The sequence below is a fragment of the Anomaloglossus baeobatrachus genome, chromosome 8 (genome assembly GCF_048569485.1).
Source record: "Anomaloglossus baeobatrachus isolate aAnoBae1 chromosome 8, aAnoBae1.hap1, whole genome shotgun sequence".
In the NCBI taxonomy this organism is placed as follows: Eukaryota; Metazoa; Chordata; class Amphibia; order Anura; family Aromobatidae; genus Anomaloglossus; species Anomaloglossus baeobatrachus.
The window spans coordinates 16,304,494-16,331,762 of NC_134360.1; the positions used below are offsets into that span (position 1 = coordinate 16,304,494).

Genomic DNA, 27,269 nt, shown 5'->3' on the forward strand with positions numbered 1-27,269 from the left:
TTCTGGACACGATTTCTCCTGGACAATGGTCGTGTTTCTGTTGTGGAACATCTAGATTTGTTTGTTTGTTTTTCCCTGTTGGAGGTTTCCATCTCCTGCTCCAGCACACAGCACTATAAGGGCACACACTAATGTGTAGACATGTACTACTACTGTACAAAATCAGAATTGGGTTTTTGTTTTTTTTTTTTACATGGTCCCTAATTAAAAAAAGAATAGCTGAACCAATATGTCAAAAAGCTGTTTTTGAATATGCAGAATATTACAAATGAAAGTATTTTTTATAATATAGAAAGTAGCCATATAAATAAAAGTGAAATGTGAACAGATCCATCCTGTTTGGTGCAACATTGACACTCCAAAATTCACCTAAACGTTACCCTCCCCTCCCCCGCCCTCCCACATTGTATGTACGGATTAGTACATTGCACTAGCACTTTTTCATTAATGAAGTGACCCAATTATTTGTCCATGATTGAGGCAGCTATGCAGCAAACAACTACCCCGGAGGTAATCTGAGGCGCTGAAGTTTCTTTCCCTGTTTAAAGGGAATCTGTCACTATTTTTATGCCACCTTATGCTGCTCTCAGATTTTGTAGACATCCTGATTCCAGCGATGTGTCACTTACTTGGCTGCTTAGTGTAGTTTTTATAAAATCATTGTTTAACAGAAGCTTATCATTCCAGGACTACTTGGTGTGCTGCAGGTAGTCCAGCACATTCATGAGCTAGATCTGCAGCAGAGAAAACATTGATTTTATCAAATGACAACAAACGGTTCAGTAAGTGACACATCACTGGAATCAGGGTCTCTGTCTCTACATTATGCTGCTCTCAGATGGGGGAGCAAACAAGTTTTGACAGATTCCTTTTAAAGATGTTAACACTAGAGTAGCATGATGGGCAGAGATCCTGATTCCAGCGATGTTTATTACTGGACTTGTTGCTATTTTGATAGAATCCCTTTTTTCTCTGCTGTAAATGTAACTCTGCTCCAAATGCTGATCTGTGTATAACTCCGCCCACACCACTGATTGGTTGCTTCCTGTGCACATTGCCAGCAACATGCCAATCAATGGTGGGGGTGTGGTTATACAGATCAGCTGGACTGGTGTGCAGGCGACATCAGGTCTTGCCATGATAATCTCCTGCTGATAAAACACTGATTATATTGAATCACCAACACACATCCTAATAAGTGAATCTGCACTCAGGGTCTCTGTCCCTACATTATGCTGCTCAGATTAAATAGCAAAAACCTGCTGACAGATTCCATGTTGGTCACATTATAAGAAGTCCTGATACTTGAAATACATTTACATTCTCACTGAAATAAAATTGCTCTTTACTTTTCCTGAGCTCCCTCTCCTGGCTGCAGATAGTAGGACATTGCACTGCTTCAATTTGACTGCTAAGTTAAAGCCAAATTATAGAGCGGTCTCTGGCCGTTCAGTCTCGTGTCTGGCGTTGTGGTCTATCAGAGCCGTGTCACAAGCCACATCCTATCAGAAATCCATCAGGATTGTAGTTTTGTAATCCGTCATTGGATAAAAATTAAAATAAAATGTAACATTGCAATCAAATAATGTGAAGGCCAAAATTGCAACATTCATCCTGCGCCACAGGTTCATCCTGTGCAGCCGCAGTGTTAGAATCTGGCGTGAAAATGACCTTGGGTCTCTCTCTAAAAAGTTTCAATTGCTGCATTTTGTACCCATTACTCATGTACAGCAGGGTCACACGGGCTCTGATGTTCTCGCATTGAGATCATCTCATCCGTCTAATTCTTTTGTTTCTTTTTCAATGATATAGGGAATCCTGCCGAAGTGAAGGATTCAGATTTATCGGACACGCTCAGCCCTAGCAAGGAGAAAAGCAGCGACGACACTACAGGTAACGGCTGACGCTGTTCTATCTCGCTGCTGTTCTATCTCGCTGCTGTTCTATCTCGCTGCTGTTCTATCTCGCTGCTGTTCTATCTCGCTGCTGTTCTATCTCGCTGCTGTTCTATCTCGCTGCTGTTCTATCTCGCTGCTGTTCTATCTCGCTGCTGATCTATCTCGCTGCTGATCTATCTCGCTGCTGATCTATCTCGCTGCTGATCTATCTCGCTGCTGATCTATCTCGCTGCTGATCTATCTCGCTGCTGATCTATCTCGCTGCTGATCTATCTCGCTGCTGATCTATCTCGCTGCTGATCTATCTCGCTGCTGATCTATCTCGCTGCTGATCTATCTCGCTGCTGATCTATCTCGCTGCTGATCTATCTCGCTGCTGATCTATCTCGCTGCTGATCTATCTCGCTGCTGATCTATCTCGCTGCTGATCTATCTCGCTGCTGATCTATCTCGCTGCTGATCTATCTCGCTGCTGATCTATCTCGCTGCTGATCTATCGGCTTTTCTGAACACCGCTGATGTTGCTGGTGGCGCAGATTGTTACACAGCCCCGGACCCTTGTGATAAATCTGACTTACAAGGGTTCAGAGGGAAGCCAGCGATCAGTATTAAGAGTACAGGGATTGCTTTATGTGCCCATTTAAACCTATTTTTTATGTCTGAGCATTACTGAAAAGTCTTTTGCACATGTATAGTTGATAAATATGGCTGCAAGGCCGCCGGGCACGACACCATGGCGCCAGACGGTAGTCTGTGCTCTTCAAGTTTTTGGGGTTTTTTTTCGCCTTTATATTTTGTTTTCTGGCTTTTTTTTTTCCCTTTTCTGGCTTTTTTTTTTTCCTTTCTGGCTTTTTTTTCTGGCTTTTTTTTTTTTCCCCTTACCGGCTTTTTCTTTGTCGCTCCATTGGGAGACCCAGACAATTGGGTGTATAGCTATTGCCTCTGGAGGCCACACAAAGTATTACACTTAAAAGTGTAAGGCCCCTCCCCTTCTGGCTATACACCCCCAGTGGGATCACTGGCTCACCAGTTTTGTGCTTTGTGCGAAGGAGGCAACACATCCACGCATAGCTCCACTTTTTAGTCAGCAGCAGCTGCTGACTATGTCGGATGGAAGAAAAGAGGACACATATAGTGTCCCCAGCATGCTCCCTTCTCACCCCACTGTATGTCGGAGGTGTTTGTAAGGTTGAGGTACCCATTGCGGGTACGGCGGCAGGAGCCCACATGCTGATTCCTTCCCCATCCCTTTTTACAGGGCTCTGGGTGAAGTGGGATTTACCGGTCTCCAGGCACTGAGACCGTGCTCCATCTACAGCCCCTGGAGAAGATGCTGGATGGAGCGGAGTACATCAGGGACATGGCCCTGCTTCCTCAAGGTACTCTGTGTCCCCGTGCATTTGGCGCTCACACCGCAGCATGCTGGGTGTTGTAGTGCGCCGGGGGACATCAGCGCTGCGGCGCCTGTGCCATGGCCTCATTCAGCTTTGCTGAAGCAGGCTCACTTATCGGAATTGGTCGCGCCGGCCGCTGGGACTGCGGCGCGGCTGGCACTTGTAGTGCGCCGGGGACTTCAGCGCGGCCTGCGCTTTTACGGCGGCCGCGCTGATAACTAGAGTCCCCGGCTTTTGCGGCCTGCTTCCGTTCGTTCCCGCCCCCAGACCTGCCAGTCAGGAGAGGGGCGGGACGCTGGCCACTTCCAGGAATCGGTCGCGCCGGCCGCTGGCAGCGGCGCGGCTGGCACTTGTGGTGCGCCGGGGACTTCAGCGCGGCCCGCGCTTTTACGGCGGCCGCGCTGATAACTAGAGTCCCCGGCTTTTGCGGCCTGCTTCCGTTCGTTCCCGCCCCCAGACCTGCCAGTCAGGAGAGGGGCGGGACGCTGGCCACTTCTATGAATCGGTCGCGCCGGCCGCTGGAACTGCGGCGCGGCTGGCACTTGTGGTGCGCCGGGGACTTCAGCGCGGCCCGCGCTTTTACGGCGGCCGCGCTGTTAACTCGAGTCCCCGGCTTCTGGGCCTAGTCTCCCTTCGTTACCGCCCATCAGCCCTGACAGTCAGGGTAGGGGCGTGACGCTGCATAGAGCAGAGCTGAGAGCTGGAGTATGTTTTGCATACTCCACCCCTCTCACTGTGTGCACTGTGAATCCGGATTCCCGCACTTTCTCAGGCACGCCCACGGCTTCCTTCTCTACAAGGACACCGGCAGCCATTAGTGTCAGTTTCTGTACGATACAGAGACAAGTGTGGAAGACCCTGGCATTCTGATAGTCACACAATCGCTGTAACAGGCGTTAAGCAGCACCTGTGGTGCTAACCCCACTAGTGCAGAAGTGCACTTATAGATATGCTTGTACTATATACATTGCACTGTTTGGTCGCACGTTGTATATACCCTCCTGGATTATGCGGAGGAGTTATCAGCATATTCTCTGTGTAAAACAAAGGTGCAGAACCACATGTTTTTCTATACAGCTGGTACAGCATGTACGGCTATACGGCCGGCAGGTACATAGACTCCCATTGTATGCACTAATGGCCAGGGGATGAGGACGGTGTCTGCAGTATTTACTGACAGTTTTTCTGAGACTATGGCTATGATACTAGAAGCCTAGCAGTCCGGACATGTCTCTCACAATATGGGCACTGTTGAATCATTGATCCATGGCCCCCCTCAGTGTGAATAACTAACAGCTCCGGGAATGTCACACGCATCACAGAGTCACGGCTCTGCACAGACGTCAGTCCCAGACGGCCTAAGCGGGCTCGCTATGAGCGGCCTCGGTTTCATCAGGGTCCTAACAGAAGGACTCGCTGTGTAATGAGGCGGAAGTAGCGGCTCAGGATTCTGATCCTGAGACCGCTCTCAATCTGGATACACCTGATTGTGACGCCATAGTAAATAATCTTATAGCGTCCATCTATAGAATGTGGGTTATTTCTCACAGCTCCTCTAGTGGAGGAGTCAGCTTCACGTATTTTTCTGGACCACTCTGCCTTCAGAGAGGCAGTCCAGGAACACCACGCTTATCCAGATATGCGCTTCTCCAAACGGCTTAGGATACACGTTATCCCTGTCCCCTGACTTGGTCAAGGACTGGACCCAATGTCCCGAGCGGCATCCTCCAATCTCCAGGCTTGTAGCTAGATCCATAGTTGCAGTGGGAGATGGAACTGCAAACTCAAAGATGCCACTGACAGACAGATGGATCTCTGGTCGAAAGCCATCTATGAGGCTGTCGGCGCACCGTTGGCTCCGGCATTCTCTCCCTTGGGGCACTCCAAGCTATTTCAGCTTGTCTTACACAGATTGACACGGTTACACGTACATCTGTGCCGCAGGTGGCATCCTTAACCTCTCAAATGTCTGCATTTGTTTCTTACGCGATTCAGGTTGTCCTGGACTCTGCGAACCGTGCGGCGGTAGCCTCCGCTACTCCGTGTTTTTAAGCAGAGCCTGGTCTGCTCGTTAAGTGAATGGAAGGCAGATTCTGCTTCCAAAAAAGGTTGCCTAACCAGTTGCCTTTTTCTGCTGACCGACTGTTTGGTGAGCGTTGGATGTAACCATCAAACAGTCCAGGGGTAAGGATTCATCCTTTCCTCAGCCCGGACACAACAAACCCCAACAGAGCAAGAGGCAGTCGGGGTTTCGGCCTTTTCGAGGCTCGGGCAGGTCCCATTTTTCCTCGTCCAATGTGGACTCAAAAGGATCAGAGGAGCTAAGATTCTTAGCGGGCTCAGTCTCGCCCAAACAAGCGACAGTCTGAAAACCCGCTTCCAAGGCGGCTTCCTCATGACTTGCGGCCTCGGTCGGTAGCAGGCTCTCCCGCCTTGGCGATATTTCGCTGCCATAGGTCAATGACCATTGAGTGTGAGACATTCTGTCTCACGGGTACAGGATAGAGCTCACTTCTCGTCCTCCAACTCGATTCTTCAGAATTTCTCCACCTCCCGGCCGGGCCGCTGCTCTTCTGCAAACAGGGTGCACTCTATAGGCAGAAAGAGTGATGACCCCCGTTCCTCTTCAGGAACAAGGTCACGGTTTTTACCCCAAATTCTTTGCGGTACCTATAACAACGGGCCGTTCCGTCCCGTTCTGGATCTAAAAATGCTCAGCAAGCTCGTGGACACCAGGCGGTTCCGGATGGAATCCCTCCGCCATGTCATCGCCTCAAGGTCCCAAGGATATTTCCTACCATCATTAGGCATCAAGGATGCTTATCCACACGTGCCGATTGATCCAGAGCACTAGCGTTTCTACGCTTCGTTATAGGAGACGAACACCCTCTGTTCGTAGCTCTACCTTCCGGCTAGCGACAGTCCAACTGGTCTTCGCCAAGGTCAGGGCAGCAGTAGTCACAGTCCTGCACTCTCAGGGTCACTCTGTGGTCCCGTATTTAGACGATCTACTTGTCAAGGCACTCTCTTAGGAAACATGCCAACACTGCCCGAACGTTGCGCTGGAGACTCTCTAGAGTTTTGGGTGGATCATCAACTTTTTAAAGTCAGATCCGACCCCGACCCTATCGATAACATATCTAGGCATAGAGTTTCTTACTCTCTCAGCGATAGTGAAGCTGCCGCTAGACAAACAGCATTCACTACGGGCTGCAAGCTCTTCTTTAAGAACCAGTCGCACACATTGAGACGCCTCATGCATTTCCTACGTAAGATGGTAGCAATGGAGGCAGTTCCTTTCGCGCAGTTTTACTGCGTCCACTACAATGGGACATTCTCCGCCAATGGGACGAGGAGTCGACGTCCCTCAACAGAGTCGTCGTTCTTTCTTAGGCGGCCAAGGAATCTCTACGGTGGTGGCTTCTTCTCACCTCTTGGTCAAAAAGAAGGTCCTTCCTATCCCCGTCCTGGGCGATAGTTACGACAGACGCGAGTCCATCAGGGTGGGGAGCAGTTTTTCTCCACTACAGCGCTCAGGGTACGTGGACTCAGCAAGAGTCCACTCTTCAGATCAATGTTCTTGAACACAGAGCAGTGTATCTTGCCCTACAATCCTTCCAACAGCGGCTGGAAAGCAAGCATATCCGACTTCAGTCGGACAGCTCCACAGCGGTGGCATACATCAACCACCAAGGAAGAACGCGCAACCGGCAAGCCTTCCAGGAAGTCCGGCAGGTTCTGATGTGGGTGGAAGACACGGCATCCACCATATCCACAATTCACATCCCAAGTGTGGAAACTAGGAGCTGACTTCCTAAGTCGCTGAGGTGTGGCCGAAAGAGTATGGTCTCCTCACCCGGACGGGTTTCAGGAGATCTGGCGCCGCTGACAGAGGCCGGACGTCGATCTAATGGCGTCACGGCACAACAACAATGTGCCAGCTTCATGGCACGGTTTCACAATCATCGAGCTCTGGCGGCAAACGCCTTAGTTCAGCATTGGTCGCAGTTCCAGCTACCTTAGGTGCCACCTCTGGCATTGTTGCCCAGAGTACTGCGCTAGATCAAGACCGACTGCGGCCGCGCCATCCTCGTCGCTACAAATTGGCCGAGGATGTTGTGGTACTCGGTTCTGTGGTGCCTCACGGTAGGCTAACCGGGGGCACTACCAGACCAATCAGACTGGCTGTCTCAAGGGCCATTCTTCCATTTGAATTCTACGGCCCTCAACCGGATGGTGTGGCATTGAGTCCTGGAACCTAGTGTCGTCAGGATTACCTCAGGACGTGGTTGCCACCATGAGACAGGCTAGCATACCAACGTCCGCCAAGATTGACCACAGGACGTGGAAGATGTTCTTATCTCGGTGCTCGGCGCAGGGTGTTTCTCCCTGGCCGGTTGCATCGTCTGTTTTCCTTCCTTCCTGCAATCTAGGTAGGAAAATGGGTTGTCGCTCAGTTCCCTTTAGGGACAAGTCTCAGCGCTATCTGTATTTTTTCAGAAACGACGACTTCCTCAGGTACGCACGTTCCTACGGGGAGTTTGTCTTCTCAGCACTCCGTACAAGCGGCCGTTAGAGCCCTGAGATCTGAACAAGGTTCTAATTGCTCTCCAGATGCCGCCTTTCGAGCCTTTGAAGGATGTCTCCCTTCCCGTTTTTTCACGGGAAGTGGCCTTCTAGTAACGGTCTCGTCTCTTAGGACAGTTTCCGAGCTAGCAACGCTCTCATACAAACTCCCTTCCTGGTCCTTCACCAGGACAGGGTAGTTCTGCGTCCGGTTCCGGAATTTCTCCCTAAGGTGGTATCCCATTTTCATATCAATCAGGATATCACCTCACCTTCTTTGTGTCCTCGTCCAGTCCATCAATTTCAGAAAGATTTGCATCTGTTGGTTCTGGTGAGAGCACTCAGCGCATGGCGCTCCTGCGCCACCCGGATGCACTCTTTGTCCTTGTCGCTGGTCGGCGTAAACAGTCGCAAGCTTCCAGATCCACCCTTGCTCGGGGGCTCGAGGAACCAATTCTTGAAACCTACAGTTCTACTGGGCTTCTGGTTCTCTCAAGGCCGAAGGCCCATTCTACCAGAGCCGTGGGTGCATCCTGGGCATTACGGCACCAGGCTACGGCTCAGCAGGTGTGTCAGGCACCCACCTGGTCGAGTCTACTTACTTTTACCAAGCATTATCAGATGCATACCTACGCTTCGGCAGACGCCAGCCTAGGTAGATAAGTCATTCAGGCGGCGGTTGGCCACCTGTAGGAGAGGGCCGTTTGACGGCCCTATCATGAGGTATTCTTTTACCCACCCAGGGATTGCTTTTGGACATCCCAATTGTCTGGGTCTCCCAATGGAGCGACAAAGAAGAAGGGAATTTTGTTTACTTACCGTAAATTCCTTTTCTTCTAGCTCCAATTGGGAGACCCAGCACCCGCCCTGTTTTCTCGGGGTTTTTCTGTTTTTTCGGGTACACATGTTGTTCATGTGGTATGGTTCAGTTCTCCGATGTTTCCTCGGATTGAATTGGTCTTTAAACCAGTTATTGGCTTTCCTCCTTCTTGCTTTGGCACTAAAACTGGTGAGCCAGTGATCCCACTGGGGGTGTATAGCCAGAAGGGGAGGGGCCTTACACTTTTAAGTGTAATACTTTGTGTGGCCTCCAGAGGCAATAGCTATACACCCAATTGTCTGGGTCTCCCAATTGGAGCTAGAAGAAAAGGAATTTACGGTAAGTAAACAAAATTCCCTTCTTTTTTTAATGGCCTTTTTTTTATTTGTTTTTTGTTTTTTTTAATTTCCATGTTTTTATAGCCCTGGTGGCCTCAGGTTCACAACCCCGGTAGATATCTGCTCCGCGCGCTGCCATACTGGGTCCATGCACTAAGAATTAAGAATAACGTTTCTGCGTTTTTGTTTTTTTTTTTGTTTTTGTTTTTTTTAAGACAAAAAGTCATTGCAGATTTTATTTTGTTTTTTTTACCCTTACAGACGGCCAAATGGATGAACAAGAGCTGAATGAACCGCTTAATAAAGTCATATTGAAAGGTGGGCTGATGTCAGTTGTGGTGATATTTATCGGCTGCAGATCTTTTAGGGCAGTTTTTAAATAAATTGGAATAATTTTAATTGTAAACAAAAACAAACACTATAAATATAATATTAGTGATCACCAAACACTGGTGTAACGGAGCGCACTATTCCCTCCAGCCTCTGCCTTAGGCTAAGTTCACATTTCCGCTAAAATCTATCAGTCACAATCCGCTGCTCTTGTAAACAGCGGAATCCGTTTAGCGGATTCCGCTGCTCCCATAGACTTGTATGAGCAGCGGATTGTGACTGATGATGCTGCGTTGCACCCTCCGCCCGACTGATCAGTCGTGGAACGACTGACCGCCGGGCGGGAGGAACGCAGCATGTAACGTTTTTTGAGCAGCGAGATCCGTCGGATTTCGCTGCGCATGCTCTCTGGCTCCCTGCACACGTCACCAGCTTTGGTTGGTTACCCGATATTTACCCTGGTTACGGTGCAAGGAGCCAGCGCTAAGCGGTGTAGGCCCGTAACCAAGGTAAATATCGGGTAACCAAGGTAAACATCGGGTGCTTTGCTGTTACCCGATATTTAGGCTGGTTACGTGTGCAGGGAGGCCGACACTTCCCCGCTCGGCCCCGCCCCCTCCCGCACTCCGCACATGTATGTACACACACACACATACACACACCTGTCCCCAGCCATGCAGACAAGCACTGCCACTGACACCCTCATCTGGCCCCGCCCCCTGCTCGGCTCCGCCCCCTCCCGCACTTTGCATGTGCACACACACACATACATACATACATACATACATGCACATACACACACTCACTCACACATACACTCACCTGTCCCCAGCCATGCAGACCGCAGCACTTCCACTGACATCCTCAGCGCCTGGCCCCGCCCCCCGCTCGGCTCCGCCCCCTCCCGCACTTTGCATGTGCACACACATACATACATACACACACACATACATACATGCACATACACACACTCACTCACTCACAGATACACTCACCTGTCCCCAGCCATGCAGACCGCAGCACTTCCACTGACATCCTCAGCGCCTGGCCCCGCCCCCCGCTCGGCTCTGCCCCAGAACTCCGCCCCCCGCACACAACGGAATCCGACAAAGAATTCTGTTCTTTGTCATCCGTTGTACAGCGTTGAACAGCGCATCAGTCACATGCGTCAAGCGACGCATGTGACTGATACAAATCAACGGAAATGTGAACTTAGCCTTAGCCGGGTTGGTGGCAATAGGTCCGGTCCGGTGATCTGTTCAGCTGTTTTTGTTTTTTTTTGTTTTTTTTGTTTTTTTACGCTCTATTCTGTTTGACAAACATCAAAAAAACCCCACCTGATAATCTATAAAGTGTCCCGGGCTGTGATCTACTTTTTGTCTGCGCTCTTGTCACTCGCAGTCAGTGAGGACCTGAAGGCAATCTTTAAAATGTGACATGATCCATCTTTGTATATCCTGCACCCGGTCAGTCACAGCCATGAGTGGCCGCAGGAGCCTCCCCGGAGGGGTCCGATGTATTACATAATGGGATTGTCCATCTTTGGGGCCATGTTTAATTATATAACTGTATTTATTTGGTCAAAAAATATATATACCGTATATTTCTACAATTGGGTTTCATTATACATTTTGCACTTTTGGCTTTTAGAGACTGTTTCTCTGCATATTCAACGGTCATAAATAAGCTCAGAAAGAGACAGCTAAAAACTAAAAAAAAACACTGTCCTAAGGGACTCTCTGATAGACTCTCAGTTAACTCCTTCTGCAACACTGAGACTACAGAAGGCAGGCAGTGCCAAATATTTAATGAAATCCAATCGCAAAAATGATTTTTAACCCCCCATGACATGTAATTAAGTTAAAATAATAATAGGAATGGATGGGTGGAAAATCCCTTTAAATGTATTTGTGCGGTTCAGGTTATTAGGATTTCTTTTTCGCTCCTAATTGGGAGACCCAGACAGTGGGTGTATAGCTACTGCCTCTGGAGGCCGCACAAAGAACTACACTTAAAAGTGTAAGGCCCCTCCCCTTCTGGCTATACACCCTCCCGTAGGAGTACGGATTCCTCAGTTTTAGCTTTGTGCGCAGGAGGTCAGACACGCACGCATAGCTCCATTGTTTTTAGTCAGCAGCAGCTGCTGACTATGTCGGATGGAAGAAAAGAGGGCCCATACAGGGCTCCCAGCATGCTCCCTTCTCACCCCACTGTATGTCGGAGGTGTTTGTAAGGTTGAGGTACCCATTGCGGGTACGGCGGCAGGAGCCCACATGCTGATTCTTTCCCCATCCCTTTTTACAGGGCTCTGGGTGAAGTGGGATTTACTGGTCTCCAGGCACTGAGACCGTGCTCCATCTACAGCCCCTGGAGAAGATGCTGGATGGAGCGGAGTACATCAGGGACATGGCCCTGCTTCCTCAAGGTACTCTGTGTCCCCGTGCATTTGGCGCTCACACCGCAGCATGCTGGGTGTTGTAGTGCGCCGGGGACATCAGCGCTGCGGCGCTTGTGCCATGGCCTCATTCAGCTTCGCTGAAGCAGGCACACTTCTGGGAATCGGTCGCGCCGGCCGCTGGGACTGCGGCGCGGCTGGCACTTGTGGTGCGCCGGGGACTTCAGCGCGGGCCGCGCTTTTACGGCGGCCGCGCTGATAACTCGAGTCCCCGGCTTTTGCGGCCTGCTTCCGTTCGTTCCCGCCCCCAGACCTGCCAGTCAGGAGAGGGGCGGGACGCTGGTCAGTGCATCAGCGCCGAGGGCTGGAGTCGTTTTTACATACTCCAGCCCTCACAATCGGCACAGAGGGGACACTGTTTCCCGCACTTTTGTTTAGGAACTCCCACGGACCGCCCCTCTCCACAGACGCCGGCAGCCATTCCTGCTGACACGCTGAGCTGCAGAGGGGAGCCGGGGAGACCCAGACAAGGAATTCTGCGCCTCTTACCCGCTATTCAGCGGGCGGTAAGCAGCCCTCAGGGCTCTCCCCCTCTTGTGCCAGTAGTATTCTTAGTATTTTGTTTCTACAAATACTTTGTATTGCATAGCGCTGGTCGCCCTTTGGCTATAGACTCTCTCACATTCAGAGAGCCAGCAGCATGTCGTCCGTAAAACGCAAGGGTGCCAAGGCACAGACATTATATGCTTCCTGCACCGCATGTGGGACTTTTCTACCAGCAGGCTCCACGGACCCCCATTGTGTGCAGTGCTCGGCCCCTGCGGCGCTTGCACAGTCGGGACCTCTGCTGGACGTGACCCAGGGTGTACCACCTGTGAATGCTGTCCAAGTGACAGGAACTGAGTTTGCAGCTTTTGCTGACAGAATGTCTCTCACTATGTCACAAATTCTTGACACATTGCGAGCTAGGCCTGTACTTCAGGCCACGGACACTGTGCAATCATTGCCCCCTGGTCCCCCTCAGCTGAGTTACCTCCAAGCTCCGGGACGGGCATATGCACCTCAGGGTGAAGACTCTGACTCGGACGATGGCCCCGGGCAGCCTAAGCGGGCTCGCTATGACGGGCCTTCACATTCATCTCAATGGTCAGGATCCCAGCGAGATGAATCTATGGGTGATGAGGCGGACGTAACTGATCAGGATTCTGATCCTGGGACCGCTCTCAATCTAGATACACCAGATGGTGACGCCATAGTTAATGATCTTATATTTAACATCAATAAGATGTTAAATATTTCCCCACCAGCTCCTCTTGTAGAGGAGTCAGCTTCGCAGCATGAGAGAATCCATTTCAGATACCCTAAGCGTACATTAAGCACTTTTCTGGACCACGCTGACTTTAGAGACGCAATCCAGAAACCCCACGCTTATCCTGAAAGGCGTTTTTCTAAACGGCTTAAAGATACACGCTATCCTTTTCCCCCTGAGGTGGTCAAGGGTTGGACCCAGTGTCCAAAAGTGGATCCTCCAATTTCCAGGCTTGCAGCTAGATCCTTGGTTGCAGTTGAAGATGGAGCGGCACTTAAAGATGCCACTGACAGGCAGATGGAGCTCTGGCTGAAATCCATCTATGAAGCGATTGGAGCGTCATTAGCGCCATCTTTTGCGGCCGTATGGGCACTCCAAGCTATCTCAGCCGGGCTTGCGCAAGTCGACTCAGTCACACGTGCATTTGCCCCGCAGGTAGCACCATTGACCTCGCAAATGGCGGCATTCGCGTCGTACGCGATTAATGCTGTTCTTGACGCTACAAGCCGCACGGCAGTGGCGTCAGCCAACTCCGTTGTTTTGCGTAGGGCCCTGTGGTTGAGACATTGGAAAGCAGATTCTCATTCCAAGAAGTGCTTAACCAATTTGCCTTTTTCTCGTGACCGATTGTTTGGAGAGCGTTTGGATGAAATCATCAAACACTCCAAGGGTAAGGACTCATCCTTACCGCAACACAGACAAAACAAACCCCAACAGAGGAAGGGTCAGTCTGGTTATCGGTCCTTTCGAGGACCGGGCAGGTCCCAATTCGCCTCGTCAAAAAAGACTCAAAAAGACCAGAGCCGCTCAGATTCTTGGAGGTCTCAGTCACGCCCAAAAAGGACAGCCGGAGGAACCGTTGCCAAGACGGCGTCCTCCTGACTTGCAGTCTCCGATTCCCACACCCGCGGTCGGTGGGAGGCTTTCCCACTTTGGCGACATTTGGCTGTCACGCGTCAAAGACCGTTGGGTGAGGGATATTCTGTCTCACGGGTACAGGATAGAGTTCAGTTCTCGTCCGCCAACTCGTTTCTTCAGAACTTCTCCACCACCAGACCGAGCCGATGCTCTGTTGCAGGCGGTGGCCGCTCTAAAGGCGGAAGGAGTGGTGACCTCCGTCCCTCTTCAGGAACAAGGTCACGGTTTTTACTCCAATCTGTTTGTGGTCCCAAAAAAGGACGGATCGTATCGACCCGTCCTGGATCTAAAGTTGCTCAACAGACACGTAAAAGTCAGGAGGTTCCGGATGGAATCCCTACGCTCCGTCATAGCCTCAATGTCTCAAGGAGATTTTCTAGCATCAATAGATATCAAAGATGCGTATCTCCACGTGCCGATTGCACCAGAGCATCAGCGTTTCCTACGCTTCGTCATACACGACGAACACCTGCAGTTCGTAGCGTTACCTTTCGGTCTGGCAACAGCCCCCCGGGTCTTCACCAAAGTCATGGCAGCAGTAGTAGCTGTTCTGCACTCGCAGGGTCACTCGGTCATCCCGTATCTAGACGACCTGCTTATAAAGGCACCCTCTCAAGAGGCATGCCAGCACAGTCTGAAGGTGGCACTAGACACTCTCCAGAGTTTCGGGTGGATTATCAACTTTCCAAAGTCTCATCTAACCCCGACCCAATCTCTGACTTATCTTGGCATGGAGTTTCATACTCTCTCAGCGATAGTGAAGCTTCCACTGGACAAGCAGTGCTCGCTACGGACTGGAGTGCAATCTCTCCTTCAGAGCCAGTCGCACTCACTGAGGCGCCTCATGCATTTCCTAGGAAAGATGGTAGCAGCAATGGAGGCAGTCCCGTTCGCGCAGTTTCATCTGCGCCCTCTACAATGGGACATTCTACGCCAATGGGATGGGAAATCGACGTCCCTCGACAGGACTGTCTCCCTCTCTCAGACTGCCAAGGACTCTCTGCGTTGGTGGCTTCTCCCCACCTCATTGTCACAGGGAAAGTCGTTCCTTCCCCCGTCCTGGGCAGTGGTCACGACGGATGCGAGCCTATCAGGGTGGGGAGCGGTGTTTCTCCACCACAGGGCTCAGGGGACGTGGACTCAGGAAGAGTCCACCCTGCAGATCAATGTTCTGGAAATCAGAGCAATCTATCTTGCCCTGCGAGCCTTCCAACAATGGCTGGAAGGCAAGCAGATTCGGATTCAGTCGGACAATTCCACGGCGGTGGCGTACATCAACCACCAAGGGGGAACACGCAGTCGCCAAGCTTTTCAAGAAGTCCAGCGGATTTTGACGTGGGTGGAAAGCAGAGCGTCCACCATATCCGCAGTTCACATCCCAGGCGTGGAAAACTGGGAAGCAGACTTTCTCAGTCGCCAGGGCATGGACGCAGGAGAATGGTCCCTTCACCCGGACGTGTTTCAGCAGATCTGTTGCCGCTGAGGGACGCTGGACGTCGATCTGATGGCGTCACGGCACAACAACAAGGTCCCAGTTTTCATGGCACGGTCTCACGATCACCGAGCACTGGCGGCAGACGCCTTGGTTCAGGATTGGTCGCAATTCCGACTCCCCTATGTGTTCCCACCTCTAGCATTGTTACCCAGAGTTCTCCGGAAAATCAAGTCCGACTGCCATCGAGCCATACTCGTCGCTCCAGATTGGCCAAGAAGGTCGTGGTACCCGGATCTGTGGCATCTCACGGTAGGCCAACCGTGGACACTACCAGACCGTCCAGATTTGCTGTCTCAAGGGCCGTTTTTCCATCTGAATTCTGCGGCCCTGAACCTGACTGTGTGGCCATTGAGTCCTGGATCCTAGCGGCCTCAGGTTTATCTCATGAAGTTGTTGCCACAATGAGACAGGCTAGAAAACCATCCTCAGCTAAGATCTATCACAGGACGTGGAAGATATTCTTAGCGTGGTGCTTGGCTCAAGGGTTTTCTCCCTGGCCATTTGCATTGCCAATTTTTCTTTCCTTCCTGCAGTCTGGGTTGGAAAAAGGTTTGTCGCTTAGCTCTCTTAAGGGTCAAGTCTCCGCGCTATCCGTATTCTTTCAGAAGCGCTTGGCACGGCTTTCTAAAGTACGCACGTTTTCTCCAAGGAGTTTGTCATATCGTTCCTCCTTACAGACGGCCATTGGAACCCTGGGATCTGAACAAGGTTCTCATTGCTCTCCAGAAGCCGCCTTTCGAGCCTTTGAAAGAGGTTCCCCTTTCTCGGCTTTCACAAAAGGTAGTTTTTCTTGTGGCGGTCACGTCTCTTCGAAGAGTGTCCGAGCTAGCGGCGTTATCTTGCAAATCTCCCTTCCTGGTGTTTCACCAAGACAAGGTAGTACTGCGTCCAATTCCAGAGTTTTCTCCCAAGGTGGTTTCTTCCTTTCATCTCAATCAGGATATCACTTTGCCATCTTTGTGTCCGCATCCAGTTCACCAATTTGAAAAGGGTTTACATCTGTTGGACCTGGTGAGAGCACTCAGGATTTACATTTCTCGCACGGCGTCTCTACGCCGTTCTGATGCGCTCTTTGTCCTAGTCGCTGGTCAGCATAAGGGATCGCAAGCTTCCAAATCCACCCTGGCGCGGTGGATCAAGGAACCAATTCTTCACACATACCGTTCTGCTGGGCTTCCGATTCCATCTGGACTGAAGGCCCATTCTACCAGAGCCGTGGGTGCGTCCTGGGCATTGCGGCATCAGGCTACGGCTCAGCAAGTGTGCCAGGCGGCTACCTGGTCGAGTCTGCACACGTTTACCAAACACTATCAAGTGCATACCTACGCTTCGGCAGATGCCAGCCTAGGTAGACAGGTCCTTCAGGCGGCGGTGGCCCACCTGTAGGAAGAGGCTGTCTGACAGCCCGTTCATGTGGTATCTTTTTACCCACCCAGGGACTGCTTTTGGACGTCCCACTGTCTGGGTCTCCCAATTAGGAGCGAAAAAGAAGAAGGGAATTTTGTTTACTTACCGTAAATTCCTTTTCTTCTAGCTCCAATTGGGAGACCCAGCACCCGCCCTATTTGTTCTTAGGGTTTCGTTTTTCGGGTGCACATGTTGTTCATGTTGTTTCTTAAGTTCTCCGATCTTGTTATCGGATTGAATTTGTTTTTGAAACTGTTATTGGCTTTCCTCCTTCTTGCTTTGGTACTAAAACTGAGGAATCCGTACTCCTACGGGAGGGTGTATAGCCAGAAGGGGAGGGCCTTACACTTTTAAGTGTAGTTCTTTGTGCGGCCTCCAGAGGCAGTAGCTATACACCCACTGTCTGGGTCTCCCAATTGGAGCTAGAAGAAAAGGAATTTACGGTAAGTAAACAAAATTCCCTTCTTCAGATCTGCAGGCAGAGTAGGGCTGAACACGTGGAAGCGTGCATTACCCGTTACCCATTGCTCTGTGCTTTCCTCTAGATGAGCTGCATAATGTTCAGTCTGGATCTAATGATGCGAAGCAGGACCTGCAGCAGCTGCGGAGAGATCTGTCCGAGGCGCAGGATCTCGCCAAGTCCAGCCGACAGAAATGCTCCGAGCTTCAAGGTAGGACCGATGGGTGAATATTCGGGGACATAATCCTAGACCTTATACGGCTGGTGCCACCGCTTCTATAAAGTCTACTTCTGGAAAGACAATACTAAGGACCAGGGGGCACTCACTGCGAGTGGAAGATAAGCGATTCCGGCAGCTAAATAGGAAAGGGTTCTTTACAGTTAGAGCAGTCAGATTGTGGAATGCCACCACAAGAGGTAGTAATGGCAGATACTATAACAGCTAAATAGGAAAGGGTTCTTTACAGTTAAGCAGTCAGACTGTGGAATGCCGACCACAAGAGTTAGTAATGGCAGATACTATAGCAACTAAATAGGAAAGGGTTCTTTACAGTTAGAGCAGTCAGACTGTGGAATGCCACCACAAGAGGTAGTAATGGCAGATACTATAACAGCTAAATAGGAAAGGGTTCTTTACAGTTAGAGCAGTCAGATTGTGGAATGCCGACCACAAGAGGTAGTAATGGCAGATACTATAACAACTAAATAGGAAAGGGTTCTTTACAGTTAGAGCAGTCAGACTGTGGAATGCGACCACAAGAGGTAGTAATGGTAGATACTATAGCAACTAAATAGGAAAGGGTTCTTTACAGTTAAGCAGTCAGACTGTGGAATGCCGACCACAAGAGGTAGTAATGGCAGAATATTGTTGGTTATAAATGACTTAGTGACCAAATGTATAATTGGTGGAGGAAGGGTGAACTAGATGGACCTAGGGCTTTTCTTCAACTTATGTAACTAAAAGCTGAGTTATGACGGCATCCATAAGACTAGATGATCCGTTCAACAACAATCCATTCATCACTTCTCCAGACGACTGGTGATCTGCCTGATCCGGGGGTCCTCACTGCTCGGACCTCCACGATTATTAGGACTGCAGCCACTAAGGTGCTGAGGTGTTCGCAGTCTATTTCCCCCGATGGTCTGCAGCCTGTAGACCCCGAGTCTGTACATCGTTTTACTCCTTTGTGTGCAGTTGTGGATCTTTACTTTTGACGTTGTCTGCAGCACTTCTAGAAGAAGAGCGGAAATCCAGTAGAAAGCAAGCGGAAGAGTCCACCAAGCAGATCCAGCACCTCCAAGGTACCCCAATAAAAGGCCTGTACGGTATTATATAGGATTTATTTGTGTTTTGACGCAGTTTTATATAGTTAAACGTGACCTGTCGCTATTCACTCCCGGATATGTGGTTAATCTGTAGATCAATAGTGATATAATGTTCTCCAGCTGCCGTACCGAAAACACCGCCACCGGGAAAATATTGAACTTTATTGAAGTTGAAGGAAACTAAAAAATCCCTTTAAATACGGATATCCCAGAATAGACAGTAAGGGGGAGCTGTTAGCACGTGGATTTCTATTGGACGGGATACTTGGGCTTTCCAGTATTTTACAGAATTGGAACAGGCCCCAAGAAAGGTCGGAAATGTGTAAAATCAAGGAAATAAGATCACTTTCCTCATAAATTCAGCACAAGAAGTGGTGACGGCCAATCACAGGCACCTTACTGCTGCAGCCGACGACACGTAACCAGTGATTGGCTGCAGCGGTCAGGCGATTGATGGGAGAGACAGCATGGTAACTGAATAAATAAGGAATATTACGGTACTTTGTTTTTGAACATTTTCTTGATTTATTGACCAAGTTTAAGAATCTTAGAGAAAACTTTATGTAAATTATAGACTATCGCGTAATTGGGGGACACAAGACCATGGTGTATGCTGCTGACACTATGCAAAAAAAAACGTTCTCTCCTCCTCAGCAACGTGCCCCCTCCACCTGTTTACCTACCTTTCTTCCCACCCTTGGGGACTGCTTTGAGAAGTCCCATGGTCCTCTGTGTTCCCCAATAAATAAGGAATATTACGGTACTTTGTTTTTGAACATTTTCTTGATTTATTGACCAAGTTTAAGAATCTTAGAGAAAACTCTATGTAAATTATAGACTATCGCGTCATTGGGGGGCACAAGGGCATTGTGTATGCTGCTGACACTATGCAAAAAAACGTTCTCTCCTCCTCAGCAACGTGCACCCTCCACCTGTTTACCTACCTTTCTTCCTACCCTTGAGGACTGCTTTGAGAAGTCCCATGGTCCTCTGTGTTCCCCAATGAAGTGATAGAGAAAAGAGGATTTTGGGTACTCACCGGAAAATCTTTCTTGGAGGCTTCATTGAGGGACACAGCAGAGATTACTTATGGAAAACACAAACTCTAAAAGAATGGGTCAGTACTTAGCGTGTTGCTTCTTCTACTTGTTCGCTTATGGAATAGCTTGGTGCCAGTTGGTGGGTGCACGCTGCTGAGGAGGAGGAGTCAACTTTTTTTTGCATAGTGTCAGGCTCCTAGAGCCAGCAGCATACACCAAGGGTCTCCTGGGTTTCCCAATGAAGGCTCAGAGAAAGATTTTACAGTGAGTACCCAAAATCCTCATTTTGAGCAATTCTGGTTCCTGCCGGCAAAGTTGTTTTTTTTTTTTTTTTGTTTTTTTTTTTTTTTTGTTTTGCACTTGGGATGAATGGTAAAAAAATATATTCCTAAACAGACTTCCGATGGATGGAGGCAAATGAAGGCCTTGGCATTGTGGCATCATTTATCTTTTCTTTCTGTTCCCCCAGCTCAATTGCACAGGTTACAGGAAGAGATTGAAATCTTACGCGAAGAGAAAGAAAATGAGATCTCCTCTACCCGGGAAGAGCTGATAAACGCCCAGGAAGAGATCGCCATCCTGAAACACGTCTCCGAGCAAGTGTCCACCGAAAGAGACGGAGAAATCGCAGAGCTGCAGGGGGAGTTACAGGAGGTGCGGTTTGAGCTCGAGCATTGGCGTAAAACAGCCGGTCAGTACGAGGCAGAAATTGTCAACCTACAGACCAATTTCCAGGCCCAGTGCAAGGACCGGGAGGACCAGCAAGTGTCCGAGTCTGCACGATTGCAAGGTCAGTAGCTGTCGGCCATGATACCTCGTCTTAAAGCATCATTGGGTATTCACTGCAACGTTATAACCTTTCAGAAAACGCTCCACCCCAGCCTTGGGTTGTCTGGTAATGATTCTGTCCCATTGTAGTGAATGGAGCCTAGCTACAATACCACAGAGAGAAGTGGGACTTTTTCTGAAAATTACCTTTTTTTTTTTTTTTTTTTTTTTTTTTTTTTTTTTTTTTTTTTTTTTTTTTTTTTTTTATCATCAAATCTTTAAATTGTACAATTTCTCTTCCTCGGTTTTCCTTATCTCTGCTTGTGGTCATTGAATGAGAACCTTTGAATCTGCCGGGTCATGACACACCGGTGCACTGATCTTTACAGCTAGTAGCGCTGTGTCTTGTAAGGAGCCATGCACCATGACACACCGGTGCACGGCTCTTTCCAGCTATTAGCGCTGTGTCTTGTAAGGAGCCATGCACCATGACACACCGGTGCACGGATCTTTCCAGCTAGTAGCGCTGTGTCTTGTAAGGAGCCGTGCACCATGACACACCGGTGCACTGATCTTTACAGCTAGTAGCGCTGTGTCTTGTAAGGAGCCGTGCACCATGACACACCGGTGCACGGATCTTTCCAGCTATTAGCGCTGTCTCTTGTAAGGAGCCGTGCACCATGACACACCGGTGCACGGATCTTTCCAGCTATTAGCGCTTTGTCTTGTAAGGAGCCGTGCACCATGACACACTGATGCACGGATCTTTCCAGCTATTAGCGCTGTGTCTTGTAAGGAGCCGTGCACCATGACACACCGGTGCACTGATCTTTCCAGCTAGTAGCGCTTTGTCTTGTAAGGAGCCGTGCACCATGACACACCGGTGCACGGATCTTTCCAGCTATTAGCGCTGTGTCTTGTAAGGAGCCGTGGACCCCGGTGTCCCCATCACAGGACCAGGACACATTTTGATCCAATGGAAGAAATCAATCTGGGTTCCTAATAATTGCATGCAGAGATCTTGAGAACCGTATAGAAATGTCTACAATTTCTGGTAACTTCTTATGTCCCATCTTCGCAGCTGAAATGGAGGAACTCCGAAAAAGTGTCACTTCTCTGGAGGCAGAGTGCTCGTCTCTGCAGAAGGAGAATGCGGCTTTGACTGGACAGTGCCAGAGGATCGAGGGCGAGCTCCGCAGGTGAGGAACGTTTGCACAAGATTATTGCTGAGAACTAATTTAGGGTTTTTCACGCTGTGTTATTACCTATATTCACTGGTCTCGTCAGAGCTTCCTTCCAAACCCCCCGCAAAACGCAGTCTACCACGTCTGCGTGACCACCTGCAGAAAATGTATACACCCGAACATAGGGCACAACAGAGCACACGGGGACGCCGTCTGCACCATTATAGTCAAGGGCCCCATCAGCGCATGCGTCCGAAGCCTGTTTTGCGGGGGGTTCGGAAGGAAGCTCCATTGGGAACAGTGAACATAGGTGAAAACGCAGTGTGAAAGTGGCCTAAGGCTAAATTCATCCAACGTACGTATGTGTAAAGCTGTAGCCACAACACGCGTTAAACATCTCCATGTGCCCAACTCTCCCTCCATTGCCCTCTGTCTGCTGGTATACATCCATTGGTTTGGTTTTTTTCAATTTTTTTTCTTAAAGCACCACTCCAGCGGATGGTTTATTGCACCACTGGATATAAATGCTTTAAATCCCCTGCCCCTGGTGATATACACACCTGCTGCTGTCTTCACCCTTTTTTCCGAGTCTCACACACCTGCCGGCTGCTTCAGTGTTTCATGGAGGCGCCGGATATCACAACTCAATACAAGTCTATGAGAGCCTCATTCAGGCCTCATTATTGCTCTCATAGACCTGTATTGAGAGCTTATGGCAGGCAGCCGTTACAGGCACAAGATGGCGCCGCAGGACCAGAGCTGTGCTGAAAAATGATGAAAATGCTGAAGGTGAGTATAAAACTTGGAGCAGGGGACTTGGGTTTAAAGCGCCACTCCAGCTCGGGGGGGAAAAAAAAAAACAAAAACGCTGGAGTGGTGCTTTAATAAACCTAATGTTCTGCTGTTCTTTACGTGTGTCCAAAAAAGTATTTGTACCTATTTATTCTTCATTATTTGGTCGACTATGGGCAGTGTAAATCTCTTGTGGCACCGCAGCCCCCTCCCCGCTCTGTGGACGGGGCAGTGTAAATCTCTTGTGGCACCGCAGCCCCCTCCCCGCTCTGTGGACGGGGCAGTGTAAATCTCTTGTGGCACCGCAGCCACCTCCCCGCTCTGTGGACAGGGCAGTGTAAATCTCTTGTGGCACCGCAGCCCCCTCCCCGCTCTGTGGACGGGGCAGTGTAAATCTCTTGTGGCACCGCAGCCCCCTCCCCGCTCTGTGGACGGGGCAGTGTAAATCTGCTTGTGGCACCGCAGCTCCCTCCCCGCTCTGTGGACGGGGCAGTGTAAATCTGCTTGTGGCACCGCAGCCCCCTCCCCGCTCTGTGGACGGGGCAGTGTAAATCTCTTCTGGCACCTCAGCCCCCTCCCCGCTCTGTGGACGGGGCAGTGTAAATCTCTTCTGGCACCTCAGCCCCCTCCCCGCTCTGTGGACGGGGCAGTGTAAATCTGCTTGTGGCACTGCAGCCCCCTCCCCGCTCTGTGGACGGGGCAGTGTAAATCTCTTGTGGCACCTCAGCCCCCTCCCCGCTCTGTGGACGGGGCAGTGTAAATCTCTTGTGGCACCGCAGCCCCCTCCCCGCTCTGTGGACGGGGCAGTGTAAATCTGCTTGTGGCACCGCAGCCCCCTCCCCTCTCTGTGGACGGGGCAGTGTAAATCTCTTGTGACACCGCAGCCCCCTCCCCGCTCTGTGGACGGGGCAGTGTAAATCTGCTTGTGGCACCGCAGCCCCCTCCCCGCTCTGTGGACGGGGCAGTGTAAATCTCTTGTGGCACCGCAGCCCCCTCCCCGCTCTATGGACGGGGCAGTGTAAATCTCTTGTGGCACCGCAGCCCCCTCCCCGCTCTGTGGACGGGGCAGTGTAAATCTGCTTGTGGCACCGCAACCCCCTCCCCTCTCTGTGGACGGGGCAGTGTAAATCTCTTGTGGCACCGCAGCCCCCTCCCCGCTCTGTGGACGGGGCAGTGTAAATCTGCTTGTGGCACCGCAGCCCCCTCCCCTCTCTGTGGACGGGGCAGTGTAAATCTCTTGTGGCACCGCAGCCCCCTCCCCGCTCTATGGACGGGGCAGTGTAAATCTCTTGTGGCACCGCAGCCCCCTCCCCGCTCTGTGGACGGGGCAGTGTAAATCTCTTGTGGCACCGCAGCCCCCTCCCTGCTCTGTGGACGGGGCAGTGTAAATCTGCTTGTGGCACCGCAGCTCCCTCCCCGCTCTGTGGACGGGGCAGTGTAAATCTCTTGTGGCACCGCAGCCCCCTCCCCGCTCTGTGGACAGGGCAGTGTAAATCTGCTTGTGGCACCGCAGCCCCCTCCCCGCTCTGTGGACGGGGCAGTGTAAATCTGCTTGTGGCACCGCAGCCCCCTCCCCGCTCTGTGGACGGTCACCAGTGGAGTGAAGAGATTTTCATTACACGCTTTTCTTCTTCTCCCAGTTCTCAGAAGCAGTCTCTAGGCCTCTCAAGTGATCTCAGCGTCTTGGAGAGTACCCGGAAGGAACTTGAAAGTCAGGTGGGCTGCATAAAAGAGCAGAGTCAGCGAGAGGCGACCAACTTGAAAGTTCAGCTTAAAGAGGCCGAGAAGCGCATGCTCAACATTCAGCAGGAGGTGAGCTTAAAGGGAGTGTCTACATCAACAGCATTTATCCACCTGTGCACAGGGTGGGTTATAGATGCATGGCGGTCCTATAATCAAGAACAGGAGGGACGGCGCACCCTGTGTGAGTGAGTGTGAGACCCCCAGCTCCATTCACTTACATGGGACTGATGGAGATGGCGCTTGGACACCCAGAGATCACACATTGTCGTCAATAAAACGATCTGTGTGAAAGAGTGCCTTAAATGAGAACTTTCTTCAAATTGAATGTAGCTGTTTGTAATGACAATTAGATTTTAGATGTTTTTTATTTATTTTTCATTTCACATATATTGATAAGAAAAATCAGAAATCTTACTGTTTTTGTAAGCCTTGTATCAATCTGATTAGGTATTTTGTAAAGATCACTCAAGTGTCATCTCATTATTATAGAAAGGCAACACATACACAGATAACACAATCTACCATTGACGATAGGTGATGTCACAGCTCACCTCCTCCTCCTCCCTGTACATTGTTTTTCTTCAGCGCTCTATTGGGAGACCCAGACGATTGGGGTATAGCTACTGCCCTCTGGAGGCCACACAAAGCACTACATCAAAAGTGCAAGGCCCCTCCCCCTCTGGCTATACCCCCCCCGTGATATCACGGGTTCTCCAGTTTTAGCTTTGTGTGCGAAGGAGGTCAGACATTCCATGCATAGCTCCACAGATTTTAGTCAGCAGTAGCTGCTGACTATTTCGGATGGAAGAAAAGAGGACACATATAGTGTCCCCAGCATGCTCCCTTCTCACCCCTGGATGGTGTTGTAAGGTTGAGGTACCTATTGCTGGTACAGGGCTGGAGCCTGACATGCTGTTTTCCTTCCACATCCCCTGGTAGGGCTCTGTGGAAGTGGGATCCTGCCGGCCTCTCAGCTCTGACGCCGGGCTCCATCCACAGACCCATTAGAACCTGATGGAGACGGAGCAGGAGTACGATCAGGGACAGGCCCTGCATCATACAGGTACTCTGTGTCCCCGGCAGGCACAGACACACTCCGGGCTGGCTGGGTGTTGTAGTGCGCCGGGGACCGCAACGTTGGAGCTAGTGTCCCTACAGATTACTAGGGGATTGTTTGTGTATGGGAACGCAGCGCCGACCCCCTCTGGACCGGGCGGCGCTGCTGTGACTTGTGGTGCGCCGGGGATCCGCCGTCCGCGCTTTTACGGCGGCGGCGGTTATAAATTGAGTTTCCGGCTTTTTGGGCCTAGGACGCCGGCAGCTCCGATTCGTTCCCGCCCCCACCCTGTCATTCAGGGTAGGGGAGAGACGCTGTTCGCTAGCAGCGACGAGGGCTGGAGCCTGATTTACATGCTCCAGCCCTCACACTAGGCACAGAGGGAAGCAGGCTTCCCGCTCTTAGCCAGGAACGCCCAGGGCCCGCCCCCCTTCTCTCTCAGGACGCCGGCAGCCATTACATGCAGTCTGGCTGGAGGAAGGACGCAAGGCTCTGGGAGACCTGGACTAGGGGCTATCTGGCGACCACACACCCGCTTTTTAAGCGGGCGGTAAGCGATTTTTCTGTGCTGGTCCCTCTAGTGCCTCACGGTGTATCGGTGTACTGTGTAGGATATAGAGATATTGTATTTCTTGCACTGTGAGGTCGCTTCTGGCTGCATATCCCAGACCACTCTGTGGAAGCAGCAACATGCCATCCTCAAAACGCAAGGCTGCCAAGGCTAGGGCTGTGTATACTGCGTGTGCTGCATGTGGGGCTAATCTACCAGCAGGCTCCCATTGTGTGCAATGCTCCGACCCGGTGCTGCTTCGCCAGCCGGAGTCAGGAGAGGTAGTGACCCAGGCTGAGACGCTTGTAAGTTCTGCCCCGGTGACAGGGACAGACTTTGCAGTTTTTGCTGATAATATGTCTCTGTCTATGGCAAAAATCCTTGAAACCTTGCAATCTATGCATGGGGCTCAGTCTTTGGGCACGGCGAGGCCTCTGTCCTCAGGTCCCCCTCACTTGGAATTAATCCAGCCCACAGGGGGGTCCCCGGCTTCACAGGCCGAGGATTATGACTCAGATGATAGCCCCAGCCACCCTAAGCGAGCTCGCTGGGAAAGACCCTCGACGTCATCACACTGCTCAGGGTCTCAGCGCAATCAGTCTCCCTGTGATGTGTCTGATGAGAGTGATCAGGAATCCATTCCTGGAACCCCTCTCAACCTGGATACCCCTGATGGGGATGCCATGGTAAACGACCTTATCTCAGCCATCAATAGGCTGTTGGATATTTCTCCCCCAGCCCCTTCAGCAGAAGAGGCAGCGGCAGAGCAGGAGAAGTTTCGTTTCCTTTATCCCAAGCGTAAATTGAGTGCTTTCTTGGATCACTCTGACTTCAGAGAATCAATCCAGAAGCACGACGCTCACCCAGAAAGGCGTTTCTCTAAACGATCTAAAGATACGCGTTTCCCTTTCCCCCCTGAGGTGGTCAAGCGCTGGACACAGTGTCCAAAGGTAGACCCCCCGATTTCCAAACTCGCAGCTAGGTCCATAGTTGCAGTGGAGGATGGCGCTTCACTTAAAGATGCCAATGACAGACAGATGGACCTTTGGTTAAAATCTGTCTATGAAGCTATCGGCGCGTCGTTTGCACCGGCATTCGCAGCCGTATGGGCACTCCAGGCTATTTCAGCTGGCTTAGCAAAAGTGGATGCTATCATACATCCAGCAGTGCCGCAAGTGGCGCATCTTACCACGCAGATGTCGGCGTTTGCGTCTTACGCTATCAATGCGGTCCTAGAATCTACCAGTCGCACCTCAATGGCGTCCGCCAATTCGGTAGTTTTGCGCAGAGCCTTGTGGTTAAAGGACTGGAAAGCAGATGCTGGTTCCAAAAAATGTTTAACCAGTTTGCCTTTATCTAGAGATAGACTGTTTGGCGAGCCATTGGCTGATATCATTAAGCAGTCCAAGGGTAAAGACTCCTCTTTACCACAACCCAGAACAACCAAACCTCAGCAGAAAAAGTGGCAGCAGAGGTTTC

General features: G+C 50.6%; 1 protein-coding gene across 7 annotated transcripts in view; it reads left to right on the forward strand.

Annotated features, from left to right (window-relative positions):
* The window catches only part of SLMAP (sarcolemma associated protein), a 147,708-nt gene that overhangs the window by 110,161 nt on the left and 10,278 nt on the right, over nt 1-27,269 (forward strand). For all 7 annotated transcript variants that reach the window (XM_075321333.1, XM_075321330.1, XM_075321332.1 and 4 more), the window contains 7 exons: nt 1,813-1,893; nt 9,278-9,334; nt 17,416-17,541; nt 18,558-18,632; nt 20,166-20,486; nt 21,546-21,663; nt 24,081-24,252. In XM_075321333.1, coding sequence (XP_075177448.1) covers nt 1,813-1,893; nt 9,278-9,334; nt 17,416-17,541; nt 18,558-18,632; nt 20,166-20,486; nt 21,546-21,663; nt 24,081-24,252 — 950 coding nt within the window. The remainder of the gene's footprint in view (nt 1-1,812; nt 1,894-9,277; nt 9,335-17,415; nt 17,542-18,557; nt 18,633-20,165; nt 20,487-21,545; nt 21,664-24,080; nt 24,253-27,269) is intronic.